The 11,858-nt window shown below is 49.4% G+C and overlaps 1 protein-coding gene across 2 annotated transcripts in view; it reads left to right on the top strand.

Annotated features, from left to right (window-relative positions):
- Window positions 1-1,189: 1,189 nt before the first annotated feature.
- The window catches only part of RNF220 (ring finger protein 220), a 229,520-nt gene continuing 218,851 nt past the window's right edge, over window positions 1,190-11,858 (top strand). Inside the window, exons 1-2 of one of the 2 annotated variants that reach the window (XM_075097813.1) lie at window positions 1,190-1,422; window positions 7,894-8,634. In XM_075097813.1, coding sequence (XP_074953914.1) covers window positions 8,010-8,634 — 625 coding nt within the window. In that variant the 5' untranslated portion in view covers window positions 1,190-1,422; window positions 7,894-8,009. The remainder of the gene's footprint in view (window positions 1,423-7,893; window positions 8,635-11,858) is intronic. The other variant, XM_075097812.1, reaches the window with a different exon arrangement.

The raw sequence follows: 11,858 nt of genomic DNA, 5'->3' as shown, positions 1-11,858 counted from the left end.
GTTGGTGCACTCAGTGTTCCCATGGAGTAACAGGCAAAACCCTTCAGCGATGGGTCACAGCTAACACAAAAGTTGTTGGATGACATGAGCACGTAATCCCTCTTACTCTCTCACACACACAGGGCAAAGCCCAAGTGGTTGATGGTGATGCTAATGGACAGGACTTCTTTTTTCACCATATGTTGTATAGCATGGTCATATTTTGAGAATGCCAGTGCAGAGTTAGGTAAGAGCCAAAAAATGCTGCCCATACTCTGTATTTAAGAATAACCTGAAATTATTTAGCAGCTGAAGAAAAAACCAAAACCATTCCCTCCTGGGTGGAATAAATGAGTGTCTCGGATCAATCCCTGTGTACTTCACAAGAAACAATGAGACAAATGTTTCACCTGAGCCCCCATCTAAAACTGGCTCTTCCATTACCTACGACAGGCAGTTTTTGCTTGGGCTGATCCAAGGGCTGGCAGGAGAGTTGCCTGCGGCCGAGGTGGAGCGCATGGGGGGGGGGTCGTGCAGAGCTGCACCGTGCATCCAGGAAACATTAAAATAGCAACGTGCGTGCTGTGTGTGCGTGCTGCAGTTGGAGAAACACTGGGAGTGTGAAGTCCCTAATTCGCTCTCTGGCTCTGCTGTGGCTGTCCAAGGCAAATTTGGGGATGTTGTTAGATCTGCCCATCCCTGGGTGCCCCTGAGGGCCAGGAGACGCAGCAGGGTGCTTGGGAGAAGGCTGTATGCCCATGGGCATCCCGAGGGGTGACGGCTGCCCAGGACTGGAGGCGTACGGGGCTGCCCCGGGGGGGGGATGCTGCCGCCCGGGGGAGCCTGCTGTGTCCCACTGCAATTTGGGAGGGAGCTGCACGGTGGAAAATCTGACGGGTGCCGGGAACTGATGGCGGGTGGGCGACGCGGGTGCGGAGGGGCTGGGGGGGAGGGGGGAAGAAGCGGCGCCCTTGGGACGGGAGCTGCCCCCCGATTCCCCATTTGGGCAACTCCGGGGGCTGTGCCTGGCGGCCGGCTGGCGGGTGGGCGCCCGGTCCTGGACTGCATTTCCCATACTGCCCGAGTGCCCTAATGTATGCAGTGCTCAGCCTGGCTCCGTGTGCGAGTGTGTGTGTGTGTGCGTGTGCGTGTGCGCCCGTGTGTCTGTGTGTGTGTGTGCATGTGTGTGTGCAGGCAGGAGTCCCTCGGAGAGTGGAGGCTCATTCACTGATGAGAGCCGGCACTGAGAGGCAGCACTGCTCCTTCCCTCGCACCCCCGCCGCCTCCCGCTCTGCTACATGCGAGCCGCGGGCGCGCAGCGGGGCCAGCACGCCCGGGACTCCCCAGCTCCCCGCACGCCGCCAGCTCCGCGCAGCGCCCGCCGGCAGCCCCACCGTGAGTACCGGCCACCGGGGCCGCCCGGCCACACGCAAACTTTGCAGGGCAAGTTTCTACCCCCCTCCCTTCCCTCCCCAACCCCCTCCCCAATCCCACCCCAACCCCCCGCGCCCTTTCCCCCTTCTCCCTCCCCAGCTCCGGGGAAGCCGGCCGGCTCGGTGGCGGCGGCGGCGGCGGGGGAGCCGCGCCGGCCGCGGGGAGGGCCGGGTGGGTGGGGATCGGCATGGTAATGCCGAGGGGAAAGGCAGATAAAAGCCCCCCCTCCGCCCCCCCCCCCTTCCCCCGCACCCTCCGCGACCCCCGTGCTGCCCGGACCCTCCCCCGCGGTGGCTCTCGGGGGGGACCGGCACCCACCGCGGGGATCAGGTGCCGGGGGCCGCCGCGGCCGGGGCCGGCGCGGGGCGGGGGGGGGGGACAGGCCGGACCCGGGGCGCGGCACAGATCCCTCCCTCCCAGATACACATTATATTTTTTTAAACTCTTTCCCCCCCCCAATTTTTTTTCTGGTGGGGCGTCCCGGGGAGTTATTTCCTCGCTTCCCGCCGCTGCGCCCAGGAGCCGGCTCTCCCCGCGGTCGCTCCGGGCAGCGACAATTTCATTTCCCAGCGGCTGCAAAACAAAAACTTTTTTCAAAGGAAATAAGCAGATCCACGCACGCACCAACCCGGGCTTGTTGGTTTGGGGGTTTTGTTGGTTTTGTTGTTGTTTTTTTTTTTTTAAATACACAAACTAAGGCTTTTATTTTGCAATAAAAGTATCTGCAAAAAAAAAACCCACCAGGGTTTCTGTGCGCTCAAGCAACACCGAACAGCCGGTAATTTTATTTACTCCGAAGCTTTCATTTTTGCAACCGTGCGGTCCCCGTGTGAACTTTAGTTTTAAGCCGTAGCAAAAATGCGCGATCCCCGCTGGAAGACCGAATTATTTTTTTAAAACGCGCGTTGTTAAGTCGTCCATTTAGCTTAATTTTGGACGAGGCTGAAGTTTGTCCAACGTCCTCGCCCCTCCTCGGGTCCTTCATCCCTAAACGATTGCCGCCCTTGCCCCCCGACTGCCTTCAGGTAGGAACCGAGCGCCTGGATCTCACATGCGGTGTTGTTCTGGTTTTATTATTGCAGATAAAACAAAGGTAGAGAGGCGGTTTAAATTGTCAGCGTTATTCAACGAATGAGCTAAAATTACTCCGCATGTGAATTGCGTAGCTTGGAAGGCAGAAGAGGTGAAAGGAATTATCCGTGTTTTCGCTTTAGGTCCTTTAGAAAACTTTCTGGATCATCCAGCGATGCAATCGAGAAATCGCAGCATTTTTCTTTCTTTTAAACAACAACCCCTGCTCTAGACCAGGGAAGTCTGTAAATAGGTTGGAAGCATGGAAAATAATTCTTCACCTTCAGATCTAAATACATAAAAACCATCTGGTTGACCACAATGAAATCATTAGGAACTGTCTACTTAAAGAGTTGTATTGAATGCTTATCCTTCCACACAGGAAATGTGTATGGTAAGTGATTGTTGCAATAAATCCAAACAACTCTGGTCATCTTCGCGTTTGATGATCTTTGTGACTTGGGGTTGAAGGAGGAGGAAAAAGCGGGGGGGTGGGGGGGAAGGCGACTTACCGGGCTGTACGGACCGGACCGGCGGGGCCCCCCACGCCGCCCTCCCCGGAGGGAAGGAAGGATTCCCGGGCCGGCTGGAGAGGAGCAGCCCCGATCGCCGCTTCCCGGTGGGGCGTGCGGGGCCGGGCGGGACCGCGGGGCCGTACCGGGCCGTACCGAGCCGTACCGAGCCGTGCCCGCAGCCCCGGCCCCGCCAAACACCTGTTTAATTTGCCGGCGGGGAGAGCGGGGCGGCGGGGCTTGGCGGCGTCGGTAGGCTCCAGCCGGGGGCTCGCCCCCTTCTCGTTTTATTTTATTTGGGTTTATTTAACACACTCACACACCCCCGCGCCCCGGGCGGGGAGGAAAAAAAGGGAGCGGGAGGTAGAGGGGGCGGCCGGCGGGTGCCAGCCCGGTTGTCTTCCTGCCCCGAGGCGGGCGCTGCCCGGTGCCCGCTGCCCGCTGCCCGGTAGCCGGTGCCCGCTGCCCGCTGCCCGGTAGCCGGTGCCCGCCGGAGCGGGGCTTTCCCCCGGGCGACTGATTTCGGATTTTCGCTCGGATTTCGCCAAGTTGGGAGCGGGGCCGGGGGGCGCGGGCCGGGGGCGAAGCCGCCAGCGAACCCCGGGGTAGGTCGTGGGCTTATGGTTTTTTTTTTATTTTTTTTCCTTCTTTCCCTCTTTTTTTTTTTTTTCTCCTCCTGCAAAACCCCCGGCGCTTCCTCCCTCCCTCCCTGCAGCCCGCCGCCGCGGGGAGCACCCTGTCCGCCCGCGGGCTTTTTTCCCCCCTTTTTTCTTAAAAACAATTTTTTGGTTTTTTTTGGAGTGGGGGGAGAAGAAGTTTGCAGCAAAACAAAAGCGGGCGGGCAGCGCGGGGCGAGGGGCAGGGACCGGGCTGCCCTGCCCGCTGGAGCCGCCCGGGACCGGCACCGGGAGCGGGGCCGGGGCCGGGGCCGGGGCCGGGCCGGGTCTGGCCGTCCCCGCCGCCGGCTCCTCCGCTCCCCGCTCTCCTATTTTCTTTCTTTCTTTTTTTTTTTTTTTTTTCTTTTAGCCTTAAACCGGTTTTCACAGCAGCTGTCCGGGTGTGCGGCTGCAGTTGGCATATTTCACGCGTTGGAAAAAAATTAACTGTTTTTCCTTTGTATCTTAATCCAGTGATGAGAGCTCTCCTTTGTTGGCTTTCGAGCTTGCATTTGTTTTATTTATTATAAGGAAATCCAGTTTGGTTCAAATATATAATCCATTTGAGCACTTAAATCCCCAAACAGCTGGCATTATTTTGTTTTATAATCTTTGGCTTTTCTGCGCAGAGCATATTTCTAAATTCCTACTTGACATTTATGGGGAAAAAACTTTTTAATGTAAATGGATATTGTGATTTTTTCCTGGGTCTTTCCTAATTTACATGCATCATCAATTTTCCTGGGTTTCCTATTGTTTTAATCTTTTTTTTTCCCCCGTAGCTTGTTAATTAATTTTTTTTCCCCTAGAAAACTTTGTTTCAGGAGGGAGAAAAAATGTTAATTTGCCCCATTATTTTAATCTCTGGCATTTGGAAATGGTTGAGAGACCACAAAAATGCAACCTGTTGTAGAAACCAGAGTGGTGTGTTTTATTTATTTTAATCGATAGCAGAGAGGAGATTTCGTAATAGGAACTCTGAGCAACGTTTTAGTAAAAGATTTGCAGATCTGGTGGCTGCGTATGGGGTGTGCATGTGCTTGCATATGTGTGTGTTTCTTTGCAGGCTGATTAGCAAGTGGGTTTTACGCTTATAACCAGTGGTCACTCCTGTGTTCTCCACTTGCTGGGTGTTTGTGATGCCTGCTAAATCCAGCTCTGTCGTGCTTCTCCTACTTTTATCAGACTTTCCTCCTAACTAAGTCAGCACAGTGCTACAACCTTCGTAAGCAGAGGAACCAAAACTGAGCCACAGAAAACTGATTACAACTTGTTCCTCGGTGAGAGAATTTTTTTTATGGTTCAGAGCTAAAGGCTGTTGATTCAATTTGTCTTGGTTGCCTTGTTATTAGTAACATACACGATTACACAGGTACATGATTACACAGGTAATTTGTGTACACCTTAAACAGGGTAGCTCTAAAACCCAATAACTGTGCATGTAGGTAGCCATGAAAAAAAAAAGTAATAAAAAAATTAAACTTTGTTTTCAGTCTGTCCGTCTAACCTTCATACTCGGTAGACAGTTTACGCAGCTTCATAGATTGATCTCCACCCCCCTTCCCTCTACTCCTTGTTTAGTTAATTCAACAAAGACTTTTTGCAATCTGTTTGGAGTTTGTCTGATGCCATGGAAAAGTAGCTGCTGATTTATTTGGTTGCTTTTCGATTTCTGTCTCTAGCCCGTCTTTTCTCCTCCTTTCAGCGGGGATGTCAGCTGTTATTACTTCCTATTGATCCCTTTGCAAAGTGAGAAGTGAACTAAAATTAATGTCAATTCCACTGCTCGGATCAATAGCTGGAGTTATTTTAATCTGGATTTGCGCGAGGTGCTAAATTAAAAAAAATCAGCATAGAGGCAGAAAAGTAGCAGTTCCTCACTCCGCCTGTGCCCACTGCCTTCCCGGCACCCAAATGTTCCCTCCAGCTGATTACCCTGCAATCCATATTTTTTTAATTAAGAAGGTCAGTTAGTTTTCTTATTTTTGGGTTCTGTATTTAAACCTATGACATTTTGACATTGGGAGTGTATTAACCATAGATTTTCATAATGACTGGTCCGCCGCAGTCTAATCTGTCCGTGCTGCTGGGGTGGGGAGGTGCTGGGTGAGAAGGGAGCAAGAGAGAACGAAAAAGGAAGTGGGAGCTGAAAAAAAATTAAATTTAGCTGGCTGAGATATTGTAATGCGTTGATTTATTCCCAGTGTAATGAAGTTTGCAAACGAATAAACGCCCGTAGTGATTCACAGTATCCTACAGGAGTGTCAAGTGTTGCGGCCAGATTACTAATTTATGAAATACATTTAACGTAATGGGGTGATAGCACAAGTAAAAATAGAAGAGGAGGCAGAGGTGGCTGCCTTTTTTTTTTCTTCCCTGGAAATCCGTGTTTTCCCATGATTGCTCAGTTTCTCTTCCATGTTAATGATTGTTTATTTCTGAGAACGGTGGCTTATTTGCATGCATCTTTTTAGATATATAATCATGTGTGTATATATATGCATTTACATGGTTGCATAAGCCCCCCAGCAACTCCATATTTGCCAGTGGCTGCAGTTTCTTGACCTCCAGTTTATGATCAGCCTCGTGTGAAGCAGCGGAGTGAGTGTACCCAGGACTGCAGTGCTGACCAGGATGCCCTTGGCATCCCTTGCTCTCCCTCTCCCCTTCGCGCTCTGTGCTGAGAACTCGATGGGAAAGTTATTTAAAATTTGGAAGAGAGCAAATCCGTTAATGCGAGATACATAATCTGGTAATTTAGCAATGATGTCTGTAAGGATGGGTGCCAAATGAGGAAGCGGAGAGATGATGTCCACTCATCTTCACAATTAATAACAGTCAGTGAAGCGGCTGGATACAGGATGGGAGAGAGGAAATGTTATCACTGAACTGCATTAAAGCCACAGACTGGATTTCATACACTTTGTTAACCTAGGCTCCCTCATTCATGGAGTACAAAAGGCACTCCATTAGGGAGACACTCTTTCACTAAGTTTTATTTGAGATGTTTGACCCTCTGGATTTAAGAGGCACAATTTGTAACAGCTTTTTATTATTATATGATTTTTCTGGCCCTTTGAGCTCCAGTGGCTAGTATGTTGTTTCAAAGTTATAGTCCTTGTATTTTAAGCTGGGCTGTGGGGCCTGAATGGCAGGCGGCGGAAGCTTAAAAGAAAAGACACGAGATTGATTGGGGGAGAAAACAACAACACAAAAAGCCGGAGTGAACTGGGGGAGATACAGAAAGGAGCATTTTCCCTTCTTTCACCCTAGGGGGGGGGGTTTGTGGCTGGCTGGGTGGCTGCAGCCAACCTGGGAGGCTCAGCAAGATGCGAGGCAGAAATTTTGTTAACATTTTCCTCTAAATGTTAATGGCACATTCAGGGCAGTTTACAAATCTACTTAAGAGTGAGTGCATTAGGAACTAAAATTACTGATCCATTCTCTCTTGTCCCCGACCCGAAAGGCAGCCGCTTGCAGAGATCAGATGGCAGAAGCACCCATTATGATTTTAAATATTGTCAGAGACGCCAGGCATTTTACTGGGGAAGTCTCTTCTCCTTTGGCTGACAGGGACCGTGTGTGCGCGCATGGGTGTTGGTGTGTCACACACACGCACCCATAGACAGTCACATTCCTACCTTCCGACGTTATATAAATATATATGATGATATCAACTGCTGTGTGTGCAAGTACTTACCTACACATATATACTGTGAGAGTGAGGGAAAATACATGTGTTGTGTATGTCTTAGGCACTGTGTACAGTATAACCATATATGCTGGGTTATTTGGGTAACTATGTGCAATAGATATTTCTATATCAGTTCCACCCCCCTCCCCGCAGCAAATGAGTGTGTGTGTACGTGTGGGCATTCTCAGGTTTATTGCAATTATATGTACATGCCTCTTTGGCCATATAAAATTCTAATTATAATTTGGAGTTACTATCTTAATTTTAGACCGAACCTTGTTTATTAGTAGGTTATTAAATCAGCGTGTTATTATGTTTGGTTTGCCTTTCATTCATCTGCACTGGATGATACCCTTTAACCTGGAGGGCCAGAGATGATGCCACTAGTGTGTGAAGTTGTCTATTGATTTTCTTGAATGAGAACAGTGGTGCGTTGCCGGCCAGTGGGTTGTAACACATGTGGCCACCCTTCTGCTGGAGTGTCCCTGGGAGATGAGTGTAGAAACCTAACCAGTTGTGTTTTCTTTTCTTTTCTGTTTCCTTGCAGCGTTTGGAGGGAGATGATGCTCCAGTAATTTCCCCCGCTCCTTTCCCAGGCATCGCTTTGCTTTCCTTCCAGGGAAGACCATTCCACTTGTGATCCTGCTGAGGAAAGAGACTCCGATGGACTTACACCGGGCAGCGTTCAAGATGGAGAACTCACCCTACCTCCCCAACCCACTGGCCTCCCCAGCACTGATGGTTCTCGCGTCCACTGCTGAAGCCAGCCGTGATGCTTCCATTCCCTGCCAGCAGCCGAGGCCTTTTGGGGTCCCTGTGTCAGCAGATAAGGACGTGCATATTCCCTTTACCAATGGCTCATATACTTTTGCCTCCATGTATCACCGGCAAGGTGGGGTGCCAGGAGCATTTGCGAACCGTGACTTTCCTCCGTCCTTGCTTCACCTCCACCCTCAGTTTGCACCCCCCAACCTGGACTGCACCCCGATCAGTATGTTGAACCACAGTGGCGTTGGGGCTTTCCGCCCCTTTGCATCTACCGAAGACCGGGAGAGCTACCAGTCAGCCTTTACGCCGGCCAAGCGCCTGAAAAACTGCCATGACACTGACTCACCCCATCTGCGCTTCTCGGATGCTGATGGGAAGGAGTACGAGTTTGGCACACAGCTACCCTCCAGCTCCCCCGGCTCCCTCAAAGTTGATGAGACGGGGAAGAAGATCTTTGCTGTTTCGGGCCTCATTTCTGACCGGGAGACCTCCTCCAGTCCCGAAGACCGAAGTGACAGATGTAAGTACCTCCGTTGACTTGTTGATTCTTCTTCAGTTGCGCCTTGTTGAGACACTCAACAGGTGATTGTCCCACAGTGCTGTGGTTCTTGCTGATGGCAGAGGAAAACCAGCCTTTCCTGTCTGCCAAGCTCAGCCACATGGTATTGCCTTGTCTCTTCTAAATGGACATTGACATATTTTAAGGTGACATGCTCTTGAAGGAAACTTGTCTTCCAGCACACAGCTGGAGAGATGATGTTGACCATGCAGAAAGCTGTCCGTGCCCCAGTGCGAGGCTATAGGTGCTGCTACATATGTATGTGTAAACAGGGATTATATGTGTGTAAAGAGTGATACAGCTGGAGTGTGTAGCCAGAAACTTTTCCAGAGCTTGCAGCAAATATGTACCCCCTGCTTCTTCAAGTATTTCTTTCTGACCTTTTCTTCATGCACACCATTCTTAGAGCAAATGCATCACCTTCAGGATTTGTGCCTCAGGTTAGGACAAAAGTGCCTTTTCCTCTGGTTAACTTAAGACTATTTCTGGCCACCAAGCTGCTTCTTTGAGACATAAACCCAAACGCATTCTTACAATTCAGTAATCTGTTTCCTGACATATGCAGTGTGCTTTCTCTGAGTGTTTCCCCCCTTTGGTGCCTGTTGAAAGGCGATGTGCCCTTTGGCAGATTGGTGGTAGGACTGAAGGAAACCAGTCCACATGTTCATGACTGTAACTCCCTGCTCCCCCATCACCTTGTCCCTTGCAGCATTGCCGACACAGAGGGGCAGAGCCGTCCTCCGGGAAGGGCAGGCTTCCAGGTTAGCAGAGCTGGGAGGTGACCCACGATGGGGAGTGGTCTGGGGGCAGCTGTGTGGTACCCCAAAGAAGAGCGCTAACTTATGATTAGAGTTTTCCTGTAAACCTAGACGTGTAGACCAAGAAGCAAGTGGTTTCCTTTTCACGTGGGTTCCTTTGTTCTGTTGAATTTTCTTCCTAGTGAAGAATTTTATTATTGTTGTTGTTATTATTACTATATTTTTTGCAAGGAAAACCTGCTGCCCTGCTTCTTCCTCTCCCTTTCAGAGGTGGTTTTTTCTTCTCCCCTTTATGATGCCGAGGAGAGTAATAGAGACATTGTGGCTCTCTCTCCCCTGTCGGTGCTGCTTCCTCAGGCTGTCTCCTTGAATTAGGCGCTGTGCTAACTTACCGGCGCTAAAAGGCATCTGCCTAAACCCAGCATACCTTTTCAATAGAAGTCATCATAAAATCAACCTGCCTTGTAAATCCATCGCTCTTTGGTTTTGAAATATGCTGCGAGTGTGTCTTTTATGTCGGCGTTTGCGAGGGCAGGACGATTGCCACTGAAGGCAGAAGCCGTGTACTCCTCGCACTACAAATGCGATCTCTTATCTGTCTCCCCCCGCTCCTTCTGATCCACCCCCAACTGTGCTACTTTTTGTGCCGTAAGCTCCTTTCATTGCTCAGCATCTCCTCTCCCTCCTTTTGGGTCCATAGGGGAAGCAGCTGTAGGTGGGAGCACGTATGGATGTGTGTGTGTGTAAACCAGTAATATAATTATCCTGAGGGGTGGCAGGTGAGATGGCAAGGCTTGGAGACATCTTTGTCAATGCTCTTTCCCTTATCGATATAACCTGGCTGTGGAAATGAAGCTTGCTCGAAAGAATACTCTGGGAGATAGCAGCGGAGGAGCGAGTCTGCTAGCTAAATGAATTTAGAGCGCATCAGCCGGTATGGATCTTGCTAGGAAAATCCTGTCAGATACCCCATTTAAAGAAGTAAATCTGCTAAATGAATTAGACCGCATGGAGCGCAGCTGCGGACAGACGGACACATCCACATCCACTGCTGTGCCTTGCCTTTGCCAACAGCGTGTGACCAACACGGGTCCTCTCCTTCGTGGGAGCAGTCAGGGCTTTGCACAGGCGCGTGCGAGAGGCGGGCATGGTGACACCTGGCTCCCCCACCGCCAGCGCTGCGGCAAGGGGTTTCTGGGGAAAGGCAGCGGAATAAAAACTTTGCAGGCAGCTTTGAAAACTTGGGCAGAAGTAGAAGGTGTTTTGTTTTGTTGTTTTTCTTGCCCGTATTGTTAAATTTCTTGAAGATGCTTTGCTGCATGGCAGAGCCAAGCAAAAGCAACATCCCTGATATTTCATCAACACTAAATTCTTCTGTAACTACCAGGGCAGTGTACACTAAATACGTCTGTTGGCTCTGTATCATATTCCCATCACATATAGATACTGCACCATGGAAACTTCACTCCATTAACACAGCGAGTTTATTCGGTGTGTGCATACACATGTATGGGTGTGTTTGCTGGAGGCCAAGAGAGTGAGTGGCGGAGCTTTGCAGAGGATCCTAATGATCTTTGATGTCGACCATCAGAAAATAAAAACTTCTGCAATGAGGAATTGCAGATATAATTGTGATCCTGCTTCATACTGACATTTGCATACATATTTTTGGAGTTTCTATATAAATGCATACTTTGGGGGGGTTGTTGTCTCTGAGAAGTTTTGTGGAATCCTTGTGTAATTGTTATATATAACCCTTTGTAAAAACTGCCTACTTGTGCTACTGGTGGAGACTGTGTTGCAGGTAAGTAGCTGTAGGTTCTAGGCGGAAATGTAATATGGCTTTTCTACAACAGCAAGCAAGAAGTGTAAAATTTTCTTAGATCAGCAACAGCTTTATGTGTCTAATGGGTGCTTTTCAGATTCGCAGAGCTCAGTCCTTTAGCTGTATTTTTCAGATTCCTGAAAAGGTTTGTGTTACATGGAAAGTGAATGACTGTGATTGCACTGCATATTCTTCTGTACCATTGCACAAAAGAACTGTTTTTGAGTAGCTCATTAAAATGTTTGGTTTACCCCATAGCTTAAATGGTGATTTTCTAAGAAACTTTCATGGGGTTTTTGGGTTGGTTTTTGTGTTTTGTTTTGTTTTGTTTTTTAAAGAAAGGAATTCAGTGCACTGAGTTTTAATTTTCCTGAAAAATAGGTTTATGCCTGAGATACTTTGTAGCAAAATGAGAATCCAAAGTCAGGCATTTTCTTCTCAAGGAGTGTTTGGAAGTTGCTGCATTTAGTCCTCTGCATCAGGGGAGCAAAGTCTCATCCTCTTTTCACCAGTGGAGGAAATTCGCAGAATTCAGTAAAATTATTTGGGATATGTGCTGGTGTAACCCAGATTAGCACCTGGCCCTGTAAGATATGTATTTG

This window comes from Phalacrocorax aristotelis, chromosome 6 (genome assembly GCF_949628215.1).
Source record: "Phalacrocorax aristotelis chromosome 6, bGulAri2.1, whole genome shotgun sequence".
Lineage (NCBI taxonomy): Eukaryota > Metazoa > Chordata > Aves > Suliformes > Phalacrocoracidae > Phalacrocorax > Phalacrocorax aristotelis.
Note: the sequence above shows the minus strand (reverse complement) of the source record. Positions and strands in the feature narration are given on the sequence as shown.